At 34.8% G+C, this 17,745-nt stretch overlaps 3 protein-coding genes across 4 annotated transcripts; 2 read left to right on the plus strand and 1 right to left on the minus strand.

Annotated features, from left to right (window-relative positions):
* The first annotated feature begins 559 nt into the window (after positions 1–559).
* LOC123321467 (cysteine protease ATG4D) lies at positions 560–3,562 on the plus strand. 2 transcript variants are annotated; one of them, XM_044909090.1, is made up of 8 exons: positions 560–707; positions 957–1,058; positions 1,214–1,359; positions 1,853–2,045; positions 2,152–2,433; positions 2,503–2,706; positions 2,760–2,956; positions 3,038–3,562. In XM_044909090.1, exons 1-8 carry the CDS (start codon positions 695–697, stop codon positions 3,212–3,214), a joined length of 1,314 nt encoding a protein of 437 aa, XP_044765025.1. In that variant the 5' UTR covers positions 560–694; the 3' UTR covers positions 3,215–3,562. The 2 variants fall into 2 exon arrangements, with proteins under 2 accessions (XP_044765025.1, XP_044765024.1); XM_044909089.1 differs by lacking the exon at positions 560–707 and adding an exon at positions 716–758.
* An 88-nt stretch (positions 3,563–3,650) lies between these two features.
* LOC123321469 (GTP:AMP phosphotransferase AK3, mitochondrial) lies at positions 3,651–4,846 on the minus strand. Its single transcript, XM_044909092.1, has 4 exons — positions 4,574–4,846; positions 4,405–4,524; positions 4,166–4,338; positions 3,651–4,102 (listed from the first exon to the last, which is right to left on the minus strand). The coding sequence occupies exons 1-4, from the start codon at positions 4,707–4,709 to the stop codon at positions 3,884–3,886; spliced, it is 648 nt and encodes a 215-aa protein (XP_044765027.1). The 5' UTR covers positions 4,710–4,846; the 3' UTR covers positions 3,651–3,883.
* A 631-nt stretch (positions 4,847–5,477) lies between these two features.
* On the plus strand, positions 5,478–16,608 carry LOC123321468 (voltage-dependent calcium channel subunit alpha-2/delta-3). Its single transcript, XM_044909091.1, has 25 exons — positions 5,478–6,759; positions 7,972–8,053; positions 8,112–8,222; positions 8,367–8,589; positions 8,649–8,780; positions 8,921–9,213; positions 9,296–9,406; positions 9,460–9,652; positions 9,710–9,846; positions 9,902–9,982; positions 10,090–10,170; positions 10,225–10,299; positions 10,361–10,480; positions 10,624–10,695; positions 10,756–10,897; positions 11,035–11,080; positions 11,141–11,328; positions 11,395–11,491; positions 12,437–12,541; positions 12,597–12,849; positions 12,917–13,165; positions 13,214–13,322; positions 13,382–13,664; positions 13,725–13,923; positions 14,019–16,608. Exons 1-25 carry the CDS (start codon positions 6,641–6,643, stop codon positions 14,115–14,117), a joined length of 3,600 nt encoding a protein of 1,199 aa, XP_044765026.1. The 5' UTR covers positions 5,478–6,640; the 3' UTR covers positions 14,118–16,608.
* The last annotated feature ends 1,137 nt before the right edge of the window (positions 16,609–17,745 follow it).

Consider the following 17,745-nt stretch of genomic DNA (forward strand, 5'->3'; position numbering starts at 1 on the left):
AGGGCCTCAGATATTCTTATTCTGTCATACTTTCCTATGTGTTAATTTTTTTGTTTATGAAGACATCATCACAGCAACTGACACAACTCTAGACTTCAGTAATTAGAGCAGATACGAAATTGCCTGAGCCTGACTATATTCTAGTATAGTCAATGTTGACAAGTGTTAATTTAATATGGTTTCTATCTGTTTTCATCCGAATTATGTTGCTTGTATGGGGGCTGATAGCCAAAACTATGTCAGCATCTACTCGTCTTCAATGGGACGGTCTTTCCGTTGGCGCCCTGTATTATGGTGTGTGGCTAGTTCGATTCAAATCGGAGCATTTGTTGATATTTATATCTGAATACTAATTTGACTCCTTTGAATTCATTTGAATTCCAAATTTCTGGTTGAGGATTTGAATGAATTCTTCTCTTAGCCTCAAATTTCTTTCAGAATATGACGTAAAGTACAATTACCTAGATCTATGAAGGGGCCCCAGATTGGTGGCATGGGGAGGGGCCCAAATCTTGTGCTACGCCACTGTCTGAGTTCTTTTTAATGGTTCTGTGATCTCTTTAGGGGTATCTTTTGTAATCTGTGATTCGTTGTTCCTTGCCTTTTTGGCTTATCTACCTTTTTATATATATATATATAAATAAGTGTGTATATATATGTATATAAATACAAAATTCATGTCAAGTAATTTTGAATGAATGGAATGGGTTAGTACATTTTATATATTAAGATGTATCCAAAAAAACCTATTATCCTGGGTGAGGATGGTGTGAAATAAGTGAATCTAAAAACCAGCACAGTGGAGGTTTTTCAGGAATTCCTTGAAACATTTTTCAATATTCAGAAAAATGGTTCCAATATTTTTATGAAGGCTCAGGATTCTCTCATGATATATTAATTAGTCCTCGGATTTTAATACCCTGGTCTGTCCTAAGGATCTTTTGTTTTATTCGTAGGTTCCAATCCTGAGAATGATTCCAAAGAAGATGGAAATTATATTGAGGCAGAGGGAAAAGTTAAAAATAAATTACTGTCTATGTGGAATAACGTTAAATATGGTAACTTTATTAATTTAGAACCCTACATCTGATTGTTTTTTGAACAGAAAAAAATTTATTAGTTGTTTCTGATTCATGTACATTCACATTAATTTGTCGTCTTCTCTTTCCTTTCTGGCATCTGCTAGATCATAAATCTAACAACATTCCCCTAGACTTTTCAGGTATGAAACTACGTAGCAATTTCTCCAAAGAATCTCCAGTTTGGTTACTAGGAAAGTGTTATAGAAGGGTTGAAAGCCCTTCGTCGGATATCACAGAATTAGGAACAGACGTGGCTGCCTTTCATAGTCAAGGAGATGTGAGTTTACCTGTTGAAGTTGGATCTTTTGGCATTTAAATGAAGATTTGTCAACCACTTTTGTCAGCTAATTTAACAGTCAAGTTTTTCTGCTCCTGAATTAGTGAGGACTCGTAGTGACCTGTGCAGGGTTCGGAAAATTAATTTCTAATTTTTCCTAGATAACTATGAATCCATTCATTTTACGATACATATGGAAAAATCGTGAAATTGATCAGATTGCAACATTCAAATTTAGCATGATAGGTTTTCAAGCATTGATATTCCATCTGGTGTCACATGAACTAATTTATTTCATTCTACAACAGGGATTAGAATCGCAAGTCTTAACAGAATTCCAAGTGTATTCCAAAATCTATATTTCATTGTGAGGAATGCTAATTATACAGTGGTTTCCTATGCCACCTAGAAATCGATCGAATAAACGCAAAAGCTATTAAATACATGTTGTATAATCCATTGCAATTATTGATTTTTATCTGATCATTTTCAGCTTGTTACTGGTGATGATGAAAATTTTGAAGCTTTCAAGAAAGACTTTTTTAGTAGATTATGGCTCACATATCGTAGAGAATTTCCCATTCTGAATGGTTCCAATTTAAGTAGCGACTGTGGCTGGGGTTGCATGCTGAGAAGTGGTCAAATGCTTATGGCTCAAGCTTTAGTTTGTCATTTTTTAGGAAGAAGTATGTAGGTCAAAATTATTTTTAAAGTTAATATTGAGTAGTGTTTTCTCTTCATGTCTTTTTTTTGGGATTTGCTATCTCGGCTTGATGAGGATATAATTTCTAGCTTGGAGGTGGGATCCTGATGGCACTCCAGGCAATCGTGAAGAATTTATTGAATCTGTGAATCACCGAAAAATAATCAAATGGTTTGGGGATAAACCATCAAAAAACAGTCCATTATCTATCCATACTCTAGTCACTTTGGGTGAAGAATCTGGAAAAAAAGCGGGTGATTGGTATGGACCTGGATTCGTTGCTCATTTGTTGAAAAAGGCCGTGAAATTAGCTTCAGAAGAAAATTATGAGTTTGATTGCCTCAATGTTTTTGTTGCAGAAAATTGTACAGGTACCTCAAGCTCTTCAACGTCATACTAAACTGCATAGAAGTTTTTTGTTTGTCTCTTTCCAATTTTAGTCTATATTGGAGATGTCCTTCAAGATAGCGAAGATGCTGAAGGAAAGTGGAAACCTCTGATACTTTTGGTTCCTGTTCGTTTAGGATTGGAGAAATTCAACTCAGTTTATGCACCTTCTTTGACAGCATTATTCAGTTTGAAGCAAGGAATAGGTATTATAGGTGGAAGACCAAAGCACTCTATGTACTTCATCGGATTTCAAGGTGGCGATAAGTCAAAGCAACATAGCATTATTTTATCGAAACATTTATTTTAGATGATAAATTGATTCATTTGGACCCTCACTATTGCCAAGAAATGGTAGATGTCTGGGCTCCCGACTTTCCACTTGGCAGTTTCCATTGTAGATCTCCTAGAAAATTGCATATCAGCAAGATGGACCCATCGTGTTGTATAGGTTTCTATTGTTCTAGTAAAGAGGACTTTTTCAATCTCATTGATACTGTTCAATCAGTAAGTAATACTAACAAGCACAAGTATCGGCAGATACATCAGTGAATTTAGTCATCACTTACGATGAAAAATTTTTTGCAGCTTATTGTTCCTTCAGGGAAATCAAATACTCTAGGAAATGAATATCCACTTTTCATATTCGATAGAGGATTTAGTCGAGATTCATCTTTTTCTCCACAAAGGTTACCTCCCAAAGACTTCGAATATTCGATTAGCAGCAGTGATATAGATATTGAAGAACATTTCAATTTGATTTAATCGGAAATATATAAAAAATTTGGATTTTTCTGCATTGGGCAGAAAGAGAAATCCACTGTTTGCAGGACAAATGCAGATGATTCATCAGATCATTTGATCTGCTCAGCAGCATTCAAAAGTAAAGAATTTGAAGCTTTTGTTTTAAATTGTGATTTATAATCCTTGTTTGGGGTTATTCTGTAGAATGATTTTTTTACATTCTCAATGAAACATACATTTACCAACTGATAATATTTATTAATTGCAAGTTCAATGAATAAAATTTCTCTAATTTTGATTCTTCGAAATAATTATGGAACTGGAATTTTTGTGATTTTTATGTTGAATATAAATATTACACAAAAGAAATAGTGAATGATTACCCTATCCTCCTCCAGCGAATACAGTGGCTTTGAGCCAAGTCAAGTTGTTTGAATCGTTCATTAAAACACTTGGGGACCCTTATGTTTCAATTTTTTATTCATACACCCATTTTTATAATTTCATTTCTTACAACCCATAGGGTTAATTGTATATATTTAAATTATCAACACTGAAAAATATATTACAAAATATTCTGATATATAATTTGTTTCATTTAATTTCTATATAATTACCTACAATATTTCAAAAGGAAACATTGCAGAATGTTGGTATATTGTGCCGATAACAATTCATTTTATATTTATGTTATTTGACTTCTGATAAATAATTTAATAATACTGATTTTACTTTTGGCCATATCTCATCCGAAGTGTTTCCTGCAAATTCTTCTAATATCCCCTTCTCCTTATAGAAGTTGATTACAGGTCTTGTCATTTTCTCGTATTGTTCCAGCCTTTTCAATACAATTTCCGGGCTATCATCTTTCCTCTGAACCAGATCTTCACCAGTTATATCATCTTTTCCCTTGAATAATTGGAATGTCATAGAAAGTATGAAATTAAAATGAAAACTTGTAAATTAACTCACAGGCACTTTAGGTGCATTGAAGTCTGTATTATAAACACGACCACTTGGTAAATGTATCCAACGGCCTTTGACCCTATCAACTATGATATTGTAAGGAACAACAAGATTTAGAACAACATCTAGCTTTTGTACCCTCCATAAAGATTCAGCTTGACTAACTGTACGCGGAAAACCTGAAAAACCACTAGTGTATGGGTTTTCACAATCGATTAATTATTTGAATTTTAAAATTTACTCACCATCTAAGAGCCAAATATTTTTCTTGATTTGCCTGATTTCTTCTGAGATAAAATTCACCATTAAATCATCAGGCACTAATAAACCTTCTTCAATATATTTTTTGGCAGTTTTTCCTATCGCTGGGAATCGAATTAGTATGAAACGTTCATCTTTTCATTTTGGACTTACGTGTATTTTTTGTAATATTTATTCTCAATCTATCACCACTAGCCACGTGTTCTAAACCGAAAGTTTTCACTATTCGCGAAGAAATGGTGCCCTTTCCAGATGCTGGAGCACCAAGTATGACTGATCTGAATGCCATTGTTTTGGTAAAACTACAAGTCCGAACTGAATTTCCGCCTAGTCGTTAATTACGAGGTTTCTTGCTTGATATCGGTATGTTTCTGATTAGCTTTAACCTTATTTGTGACGTGTTGAGAGATAATAACCTTTGATCTCTCCAGTTCGGGAGATTTTCGAGCATCTATTCGAATCCATGTGTTCGCTGGGGGCACTCTTCTTCTGGTATTTTGGACTTTAGACATTATATTTGGACGAATTTGGTTTTCGAGTGAAAGGTCGTTCCAAAACCCTTACCAGTTTCACCTCCTGTGAGATTGGGCATCAAGGGCTCTTTGTTATTGGTCCAAAGCTTGATTGATTGGATTCAGGTCAGGGCAGAGACAACCTCTTGTCTTTTGTCCCTTGTCTCTGGGTCAGGGGATCTTGGAGGTAATGCTAGATGTGGAATACCCTGGTTTTCTCTAGCACTTATCACTTGGTGGGATCTATGTAGCAGTGCATTAACATCCAGAGTAGGAAGTTGTCGCCAATAGCTGTGTGGAATAGTGAGTTCATTGACAACCTGAGTTTCTTTGTACGAGTGTACATATCCACACTCGACCATCTCGCCAGTGTACCCGCTCCATTGCTCACTCTAATCCTTGACGCTTGTGTTCGCGAGTGAGTAGAACTCTTCTTACCAAGCGTCTCGATGTTAGAGATAATGGAGATGTGGACTGTGCTTAGGGCAATTTAAGTACCTGTGGCATCTCGTATACTTTGCCATTCTGCAAGTGCCGAGAGATAGATGTATTCTCATCGAAAGATTGAAAAATGGTTTTCTACTATGTAGAAGTGTTGTAGCACTTCTAGGTCGTCGACGAACAGTTGCAGTGACGTCGCACTTTGGCTAACATTGAATGAATTGGCCACTTGCACTTGTGTTCGACCAGCCCGATGCATCCATGCAGTGGCGTCGTGATCGGATGAAACTTTTCTTGGCATGAAAAATATTCGAATTTTAATTGCGTAGAACCGGTTAATCTTGTTGAAAACGAAAGAATGAACGGAAAAATCATTAAAATGTGTATTTCTAACACACATGTACAAAAAATTAGAATGAAAAGACGTTTCTGTTATCGTTATAAGTTATAACACCAGTATCCTTTACTTTCAAGGAGCAGTTTATTTCATTTAAATATTTCTGAGGGCAGGTTCTAAGAAAAGAGCGTTTTACAAGGTGATACGCTCGGCTAGGCTTTGTATGAAATAAAATCACGATCTAACAATTCGAAAAACGTCTACTGGTAATATGATTGCTATCTACACCTGCCTGGGAAAAGATTCAGTGGAAATGATGGGGAAAAATTCATAAAACTTTGTCTGAAACAGTATAAGAGCCTATTTACATGTGGTGACCCAAAAATTTAGTAACCTAATTTTGCGATAGTATGAAACGCAGAATCAGACAGTATTTAGGGTCGGAACCAATCGGTGCATTTTTTTACTCTATTGCCAACCCCACTACTATATACCTACTCGCCATTTGAGTGAAATGGAAAACATTTTATTAATCTTGAATAATTTATATTGTCTAAAGGCGATAAATTCTTCTACTCTCCTAGTGAAATGACCTCTATATCGGCAATCGTGGTATAATTACGCAACAGTGGTTTTAGAGCGTCGGCGTCTGGCAAGGGTTGGACGTCGCGTCGGCGTAATCCTTGCAACCCCCCTATCGCACACATTAGACCAACTCGGGGTGTGTACTACAGCATACATTTTCCGATTCTAAACTGCCACGCTTTCCTTTTAATTATATTAGAAAAGGTACACGAAACCGGCTTGAGGCACCTAAATCCACAAAAATGATAAAAAGCCTAACGGTGCGTGATAGGTGAAACAGTGCATTGGACTGCTTATGGTACCTACACATTTCAATTGATTTATCAAAATTTGAGCATTAGGGACATGGTGAGTGATAATCGTGTTCCCAAAAGGATTTTGGCCAGAATCTACGTGGCTATCATATTATACCTCCACGTATTGCCGTTTTCATTAGCTCAGGATGAGGATATACCCCACAATGAGTAAGTATGCCCTAATGAAAGTTTTAGTTGGAAAATCTAAGCTAACCATCTGACAAATAGAACCTCCGGCTTGGAGTAGAAGCCGAAAACGCAACCTTATTCGATATCAAAGGGGCCCTCCAAATATGTTTTGAGGGGACCGGTTATTTTTCGTCCTTTTGTATGTAGAATATTTCGATTTTTTTTCGAAATTAGAGAAAATTTTGAGAGAATAATTTTCAATTCTGATGTTTATGAAAGTGCATCACAAAACTGTGTTAGGTACGTTTGGTGTTATGATCCCTTTCTGGTTAAACATTCTGATCTTTATTTCCTGATCGAATATAGCATTTATGTAAAAATTAATGGATTACTTCAAAAAGATTCAACATGTTGGAATCAACATGTAGGTGCGTGATTTATTTCGGATAATACTTATTCCATGTATCCTCTCAATGCTAATGTATCCGAACTAGCTGAAATACGGTAAATTTATTGGGATCTTTCATCATTTTGGTTTGATAGGACCAAGGTTTTGGAAAGCCGTTTTTAGGGAATTTTGTCAAACCGGATCACATCCCAAATGAAATTAAACTTAAAATTCTTAATTCTTCGATTGAGATGGACCTACCTATTTCCTAAAGGCGGCTGGCTAATGCTTACTGAAATTTGAATCGAATAATTCAAAATTATTGAAATAGGGAATAGCCCATTCGAAACAACAATAAAACAATTTCTTAACTCTCAACTTCTTAATCTCAATGATGGCTGGGTCAGTTTATTATGACTAGTTGAGGTAGCGGTGGGAATTTTACGACTAGGTACACTAATCGTTCATTATTCAACTCTTGAGGAGCAACTGGACCATAAATTATCATCGACAACGAAGGTTTATGAGAATATGGCCTCTGAATTTCATTCTAGAGAGACTTAATGAATCTTTCAATGTAACGAACGAATTGAATATTATTTGATCATGAGGAACTGGTGCATAGTAGATGACTTAAAAGTTCGAAATAAAATTTGTATCAAAATTCAAGGAAATAAAACACTGATAATATGGAATATGCAATGCAGTTCTTTTCATCATGAACCACTCTACCTTGATAGTACCTATCGAATTATTTTTATTCCAATTCAAATACCCCTCAAACAATTTTGGCGGGTCCCTTGCTTGGGATAGATTAAGGTTGTGATAAATGAAGAAGAGAAATACATATGGAGTTTTTTCAGTGTAAAAAATTGGGCGTTAAAATTCGGTGTAGATTTATGGCATATTGGAAAATCATGTACCAGAATGAACGAGTTACAAAGGGTAAGACCATGTCGTTTTTTTGCCTGGTTGTATCAAAACGATAAGTTTTATTCCATAGAAATATCATGACGTCGATAAAGATGTAGCTAGGAAAGATGGATTACTTCTTATTAGGGAAATGGCAGCAGAAGTTAAAAATATGATGGATTTCAAAATGAGTGCGGTGATGGTGAGTAAATAAATATATTTCATTGGTTGAGGATGAGAAACCCTTCCAAATGGGGTACCACACTCTACCCCTAAACACAGCCACTCTAAAATCCCACATTTGGGATTTTTATTCGATTTTTTGTAATTCACAAACAATTTTCAGCGAATCATGGACTCGGCTGAACAAGCGGCTCTAACACCTCAAGCCGACAATGGACAGGCCTTCAAATACTATAATGCTCAAAGGTTGAACGTTTTCGCTCCAGATGGAAGGCCAGCTGAAGGTACTAGAGAGATGATTTTGACACCAAATCCACATTTCGACCATTTACCGGTAAACACAAGTCTGAGCACAATACTTCTACCTCCAGGGGTCGAAGAAGAAGGTAATTCAGGAAAAATTGTGAAAGTAAAATGAAGATTCACCGATTTGTAAATTTTTCAGACTCCGAAGTGCTTAATGCTATACAGTGGTCCGAGCATTTAGATCCGCTATTTGTTAACAATTACGAAGGGGATCCATCGCTCTCCTGGCAATTTTTCGGGAGCGCAACTGGATTCTTACGTCGTTATCCAGGTACTTTGTCAATATTTGCTCACTATTTTCTTCGTATTTTCAATATGGACACACTTACATCATAACTTTCTGAATTATATAATAATTTTCGAAGTATGACCAGCGATAATAAGAGATAAAACTAGATTGTTTTCCATTAGGTATAGCCTGGCCACCAGAAGACATATCCACCATCTGGGATCGCCCAAGAAACGAAAGAAATATATACGATTTTCGTTCTTCTGCTTGGTACATAAACGCAGCCACTTCGCCTAAGGACATTGTTATATTAGTGGACAGCTCAGCCTCCATGAATAAGGAAAAGGCCAATCTGGCCAGATCCACTGTGGAGAGCATCTTGGATACACTTTCCGACAACGATTTTGTCAATCTATATAAATTCTCGGCAACGACTGAGGAGAGTGTACCTTGTACCAAAGACCTACTCGTTCAGGTTAGGAGTGTTAAAAATCTCTCGTATCCCAATTGATTTATTTAGTTCAGTATTTCAAACTGACCTTATTAATTATTTCCAGGCTAATTATGAGAATGTTCAAATGTTGAAAGATTCTCTTTCTTCCTTCGAATATGAGAATATAGCAAATTTCACATCCGCCCTCATCACTGGGTTCGAGATACTTCACAAGGTAAGTAGGCGAAAAAAAATGTTTCTTTGGTGTATTCATAATTTTATTTTCAGTACAACAGAACTGGTCAGGGTTCGCAATGCAATCAGGCGATAATGTTGATCACCGATGGACCACCTTCTAGTTACAAGGAAATCTTCAAACAGTACAATTTTCCTCATAGACCAGTGAGAATCTTCACATATCTTATAGGGAAAGACGCGAGTAATTCCGATGAGATGCATTGGATGGCTTGTTCCAATAAAGGTATATATTGAGATATATTCGAAAAGATGTTTGTGGGTTATTTTTTTTTATTTCCAGGATTCTTCACCAGAATAAAACATATCAACGAAATTAAAAATAAAGTCCTACATTATACCGAAGTTATGGCTCGTCCAATGGTCATGTATCAAAATGATCATCCCATACAGTGGACGTCTGCCTATGTTGGTGGCAAGGTGAGTTGATGCCAGATAACACTTCTTCATTAATTTAAAACTGATCCTGTTATAGGCCGATAGTTTTGATCGTACAAAGCAAGGACAACTTATGACAACTGTAACAACACCAGTTTTCGATCGCAGAAACCACACTGTAAGAGTCTTTATATTAATTACTCGATTATTTAGTATATTCCCAAATCCAGATTCTACACGCGCATCCAGATTCTAATCTTATCCTTGTCTTAATTCGTATTCCAGGTCCGGGTAGCTAATGTTCTTGGAGTTGTTGGTACAGATGTTTCAATAGAGCAAATCAAGAAACTGATACCAGCTTATAAAGTGAGCAGTTCAGCCTTTTATTCAGATAAACAAGAATTAATTGATTATTTTCAGCTTGGGGTGAACGGTTATTCCTTTATGGTTAATAATAACGGTCACGTCTTATATCACCCAGATTTGAGACCATTGGTGAGAATATAAAAAAAATAGGTTTTCAATAAGTGTATGAAAATACGAATTTATTTTATAGATCAATAATGATTTGTATCAGGACACGCTAAGACCGCAATATGTTTCTGTTGATTTGACAGAAGTTGAGTTGGTAGAAAACGAAAACGGACCCCGTGAAAATCACTCTGTTTTGCTAGATGTAAGTATGTATTATTTTTGTAAAGATACTGTGAAAATGGGCCATCAATTCAGAGCAATCCGTGATATTGATTTAAATTACTTGCAAATAATCAGAATACATATATATTGATATCGATTGATCTAATAACTTTTTAATTTCAGTTAAGGCATGATATGATCGAACAGAAAGAGGGAGAAACTGAAATTGGCGTTAAAGTCCATTACGACAATATGGTGAGTATATATTCCACAAAAAAAAATTGTAAATTTGACTTTTCTTGTTTTGGCCAATAGAGACGGGTGGCAACTCGAAGATATAAGTATTTTTATAAGCCAATAGAGGGAACACCGTATTCCCTTGGTCTGGCGATACCAGAAGGTTATGGTATGCTGGAGTTACTAGCAGAACAGGAAATCAAACATAGTCAGAAGAATGGTAGGACACATTTCATACCTATTAAGCACACTCGCATCATTGTTGGTTTCTCCTCGCATACACAAATATTATTGGCATATCGAAATACGTTTGGAATAGTGAATTTCAGGCATATTTTCAATTATTCATATTTTCAGTCACTGATTACTTCAAAGGAAATAACTGGAGAGTGCATCCAGACTGGTAAGAACATTACACCAGAATTCGGAAGTTAGAATTATGCTTAAATAAAAAAAATTTCAGGGTATACTGTGAATATACAAATGGTGAATCTGGAGAGCAGTGGTTCAGAACCGCTGAAGAGAGAGTGCTTCATTTTTTGTCACGAAGTAGACGTCCTGGGTGGAAATGGATGTCCGTGAGACCTAGATCGCCTTTACAGAGAGAGCATCATTATACTTTGACGAAGCACGACAGAGATGCTTATTTTTGTATGTATCTCGCAAAAATAAGAGATAATTGAAAAAGGGATGCTCATTGAAATCGTTCTGTTGTAGGTGATAAAACTCTATTGCAATCACTCGTTTTGGACGCAAAAGTAACGGAGGAAATCATGCAAAAAAGAAATTCACATTCAAGAGAAACTGATAACCAGTAAGTTCGATCGATTTCAAATACGATATTCGTCTTAGTGATGCACTAATAATTATTTAATCTTCACTTATTTTTTGCACATTAGTCCTATTGGCAACCTTTTCCAAAGTTACTTAGAAAGGTAAAGTAACAAGTAGCTTAGCCCATTATTCTTATCGATATATTTGTTCAAGAAGTATTCATAGGTCGATAGCAAGTCTGATGTCGAGTTACACAAATTATGGAATATTCGATCTGATATATTATATGCTTATACTCATTGATATCAGGAAGTTATACTAAACTTAGAAGGAATAATTTCTTCCACGCGATTTTTTTGTTATATGATAGAGGCGAACGTTGAAAAAAATTATAATGTACACAAAATGGGATCATATCCAACTTATGTTCGATGGAATTTGAATCCGGTGAACGCGGTGGACAAGCATACATCCACTTCAAAGAATCAAGGTGAATAAATTATTCCTTCCAAGTATAATCTTTCTTATGTCTCTGAGCACTCAATTTGTTGATTGGATAAATTTGATAATTTTATCTTTCATTCATATTTTATAGAGATTTTTTGAATATATTTCAAATTATGTAAATTATTATTTCTCAAGAATGTATTCAAATGCATCGAGAGGACTAGTAAGTATATGTTATGTGTCATTTGGAATAAGCGAATCTCATTTTATGTACTACATTTTATGTGTTTTTTCCTAGGATTTTTTCCATTTTCTCCCATAATTCATAGCAAACATCGTCATTCCATGATCACCCTGTAATGTCTGCTACAAAAAGGTTTCATGAAATCTCTCATGCCAGTGGATGTCGGATGGGGACTTGAGGGTGGATATAGTTATAAACTTATTATGTGATTAATCCTTCAATGCTTTGCCAGGAAATCCTCCCAGAGATTCGAGTCTGTTTCGAATCGACAATAATTCATTTCTCGTTTTTCAGTGGTGGATACAAGATTTTCGGATTGACGTTATCTTTTGTCGCAACACGAAGTGGACTCCTGAGATGGACTGATCATGATGGAAAACCGGAGTTCACCACTCAGCCGTAAGTTGGTGGCAAGGGAAAGATATGAAGCTGCAACTAGTTTTGCACGTTTCAGGCATTTTAGTGAAAATAACGTTCGTGCTATGGACGAGACTTGGTATAAGAGAGCAGTGGACCAACATTCGATAGAACCTGAAAGTTTCGTATATTCCGTACCATTTGACGTTGGGGCTTCGGGAACGCCAATGATAACAGCAACGCATGCTGTGTTCGTCGAACATAAAGGGCATAAAGCACCAGCTGCAGTTGTTGGTGTCCAATATCTTCATTCAACACTTGCCAGACACTTCATCAATATAACATCAACGGTAAGATATTATGATCTGTTACTTTTGGACAAGTTTGCTAACGATCTTTGAAACACATTGATTACAGTGTTCTGGAAATTCTTGCAATAAAACATGTACAAGCGACAAATTGGACTGTTACATTCTGGACAATAACGGCTTCATAATTATATCTGAGAACGCAGAGCATACGGGAAGATTCTTCGGCCAAATTGACGGCACAATAATGGATTCGCTGGTGCAAGACAGGATTTATAAAAAAATTCCCGTCTACGACTACCAGGGAGTTTGTTCTAACAGTAGAGGCTATTTCAGTGCAGATTCCTCGACTTTGAAGGTATAGTTGAAAGTTAATAATCGTTCACCTGACTAATCAAATTTTCAGCCTTTCAAATCGTTCAGCATCGTGTACAACCTGATTCTCAGGATGGTCTTGCTTTGTTTCCTCAATTTGGGAAAAGCTTACGGAGCTGCCATATCTTATTCAGGAGATGGTAATATTTATAAATTCTGTCTAACGGTTCTTTAAGTGGTGATTCACTTTTCTCCTCAGATTTGATGAATATTTATTCGGAATATGATTATCCAACTGGGGAAGAAGGAATGGAGGACCACGTGCCTATAGCAGTCCCTCCAGCCGCGTCTAATCCAACATCTTTTACACCTCCCTTCGAGTCAGATCCTTTAGATGGAGTCGAAATGGCACAGTTTGGTATAAGACCGTGCGACAAGAAAGTTGATCTCTATATACTTCAACCAGAAAGATTAACTTTTAGCGGACAGAGTAGTCCTCTCAAGGGAAAATTGACCAATTGTCACGTGACCGGTTGTGAAAGGTACATATCGAAGTGGATATAAAAAATCAGGGAGATATGTACAAGGAAATTATTTTTCAGGCCTTTCAGCGTGCAAAAAATTCCACATAGTAATTTGATTTTATTGGTGGTTGATACGACATGTCCATGTGGCAGTAAGCAACTTAGTATACTACCACAAGAAGTTTTATATGATTCGGGCAATGGGGGATGCGTTCATAAGCAGAAGGATAGTTTGCCCAGAAAGAGGCCTACAAAATGCATCAACTATCATCCCGAGGTAAAGTAAACTACTTGTAGTTTGCAATTTGCAAAACTCATTATGATGATCGATGCACCGAGGTGCACATTTAATGAAACAAACTTATTTTCCAGGAAATAGAAATTCATATCTGCGGATCATCGGTATCAACACACGCATCATATTTTTTCGTTGTAAACCTTATCGTTTTGCTGAGATTATTTTCATCGTGATTAGTCACAGGGAGGATATGGTGTATATAAATTTTTTAATGAGTTCTAAGTAACGTAAGAGTAAAACAAAAGCATATTCAGGAAATTCTATAACAATTGCTCATTTTTTTTAAAGATAAAAAAGCTCAAATATATAAAAGCTAATCAAACTCCGCTTCGAAGGTTTTAGGTTCTAGAAGTTATTTGTGTAGTTGTAAATATCTCAATTGTCGTAGATTGACTTTCATTTGGAATTGCGAATTGTAAAAAAATATGACAATAATAGTTATCTGATTCCTCCAAATTGTGGAAATATATAACCTTCATTCTTTTTGCGTGCTGAAATTTTGATGTTTTACTGTATATACATGAAAGGAAGAATGAAAGAGATTTTAAAATAAGTTAGATAGTCAAGTACATATTGGTAATATTCAAACATATCCTAACCGCCATATCACAAAGATTTTTTTATAATTTCCAGGAAATACATCGAATTCAGTTTGAAGTAAATCCAATCAAAAAGTTGTTAGTAGGTATCCCATGCGAGTTCTAGTTATTTCAGATTGGAACTTGAAGTGTATTATATGAATTCGAATTTTTCCTTATAGCAAATTTTCTCATGCGTAGTTATATCGATATGCATGTTATTAGATGAACTCAAAGTCATTCTATTCTCCATTTTTTGAGCGGAATACTCGGCATGTATACATATTTTTGTATCTAGGAAATATGTAATTATAATATAATTTTTTTTATGAAATCAGATATTTCCAGGACAACATACGGAAATCTCCACGTGTTTAATTGTCATAACCATGAAGGTTATACATGATTTTTTATATCATAGCATACAAAACTTAGTAGAATTGTAGTTATTTATAACGCAATGCTCAAATCCATCAAATGGATTTTAATTTTTCGAGATAAATATAATTGAAAGTATTAATGAAGTATCATCTTCTGTTTTCTCAAAACTACCAGGGGGAGGTATGCCAAACCGAAATTTTGGGAAAGATCTTGTTTCAATTGGCTTCTGAAAATTTTGAATTAAATAATAATACTATGAAATAATTAAGATATTTTTGTGATGGAATCAATCGAGAGATCATCTTTTTCCATGAATACCGAGATATAGAATGGAATGAAATCAATTTCATACGATGAGCACATTCCTTAAATTGTTGATGTTATTTTCATTTTTATGATTATATTTGAGCCATAAACGTTTGAAACTTTTTTTTCAGCATAATTTCCCCAATTGTACACACAGCCATATAAATTCTATAGCTGTTGAATCGGTAATAGAAAAAATTGCACTAATTGAATGTATAAGCGAACAAAACTAGATAATACGAAACGTGAATAGTAAAATTGAATAGTACTTTCGATGTTATCTAGGACATAATACCAAATGACACATTTTGGAAATAACAGAAAGTATTATGTAGCATAGGCGCTTTTTCATCTCTTTTTTCGTTAATGATTATCAACCATAATATGCGAAATTAAAGATCAAAAAATGATGAGGATTTACAACACTTGAGCAATATACATCTTTTTCAACTGTTTTAATCTGAAGAAGGGTGTGCTTGTTACATATATATGTATCTATATATATATTTAAAGGCTGAAACTCCTGTTGTTATCTCGAGAACTTTCACATCATATCTCATACTGAGTGTACAGATTCATCATGTAATGCATTTAGGAAGTGGCAAAGAACTTGAGATGAGGAGCATGGATTTCCGTGATTATTTTAAAGTGGAATGAACGTTGAAGTACTTGCGAAGCTTTTCTCATTTAACTCTTTTGAATTTTTTTGCATCATATATTTAAAGAAGTGAATTTTTCGCTTGATTTAAACGGAAATGATAGAATCGAATGAAAATAATTCAAGAGATTATCTTGAATCATTCAAATCAGAGTGTATTTGTTATTTGTTTCTCTGATTGAAGTGAAAACTAATTCTTGTTAACTTTGTTGCAAGGAACTTTTTATTAAATTTAAATAATTGGGTACATGTAAGTTAACAAAGTCTTCCATTTAGAACAAATAATTAACTTTAAGATGATTATAACCTCCGCGAATTCGTGAAGGAAATTGGGAATCTCTAATAGAGGCAATTAAAAAGATGAGAAACTTTTCTGGATGAGGGTTATGAAAGAATTTGAAATTTTTACTTAGTGTTTTGGGAATGAACAAAGATATATGTGGAAAAACTCGTAGATGAGATTCTCAATTTTCTTTTTCTTATTAGGAATTATATATCCAATATCTATGTAAATAAGATAAAGTGTAGGTATAATAATATTCAATAATATATAGTAACACTCAGTTATGTATTATTTGTCGGATGTTGATTGTCTTATATTTAAATGTACTCTGAATTTTCCCCATCTTAAATAAAAATTGCATAGTTTTAATAATACCAATATCTCTAAGAAATTAACTTCTTGTGTTAACTCGATTGTTCTTTCTCCCTGACTCATTAGTCTCAACGATTTTCACGGGGTTATCATTTTGATGTGTTTTGAAGTCTTCAGTGAAAATAGTGCATTAATGTCAACCAAGTTTCGGATAATCCTATTGATACAAAAAAATTTGGTACGATAAAAAGCTACAGGTTTATCGAATGCGTTGCAATTATAGGAGATGTAGCCTAGTTTATCGAAACCCAATTTTCTTCAAACCCTTATTTGATTTTTTTTCACTAATTTTTTTATTTTTTTTTCAAACGACTGGTACTACGATTTGAGGAGCATCTGATATCGACAACTACTCTTCGAAACCAAAGATTATAATCTTTGGTCGAAACATAATGGTGAGGTGAGGGGTATGTCTTTTGACTAACTGTGCATCCAACTTTTAAGTACGCTCATCAACATTTTTACTTTATTTTCATTTTATTTCTTTACTTTTATAGGTCTATGAGGTCATGATATAGAAGGTGCAAAATCGGCCATGGTATACTACAAGTTTTTAGTTTTAACCAACATGCTGAGAGCAGTATCAACTAATTTGGCTAGAAAGTAAGTAGTTCGCTGAAGATATTATACAATGGTCTTCTTTATGTTGGTTGTTTGGATGTCCATCATGGAAACCGCACACAAAATCATCCAAAAAAGTTTGTTAATTTTTCTGTTCTCCCTATTAATTTCCTTTTGAAATTCAGCTGTAAGAAGTGGAAGAAAATTTTTAGAGCCCAAGACTCCAGTAAAATCGATAAGTAGAAACGATCGTTCTGGATTTGAGGTTATAATTATTGACTATGCGTAAGTACCCAATTCAGTTTAATGTATTAATCGATAATATGAAATTTTATTTCAGTAACAACAGTAAAAATTTGATGGAGATCAATACCACTGAAAAGAATCAAGTAGACTGTCGTCAGAGAAGTGAGCCTTTCAAAGACAATTTGTGAATGCGATTTCTCCAAACAAAAATTCAATATTCTACATTTTTTTCCTCGTAGAACCGAAATATATGTTTATACAACTAATCAGTTAGTTTTCCTCCAACTCACAGTATACTGTGATGAAATACTATACCTATAGATATAGTGTTTCATCATTAACGTCGCTTACAATCAGTTTTGGTGTTGTGTATGTTATTATGAATGCATTATCTTCATTATTTATAATTTCTCGTT

This window comes from Coccinella septempunctata, chromosome X, assembly GCF_907165205.1.
Source record: "Coccinella septempunctata chromosome X, icCocSept1.1, whole genome shotgun sequence".
NCBI lineage: Eukaryota > Metazoa > Arthropoda > Insecta > Coleoptera > Coccinellidae > Coccinella > Coccinella septempunctata.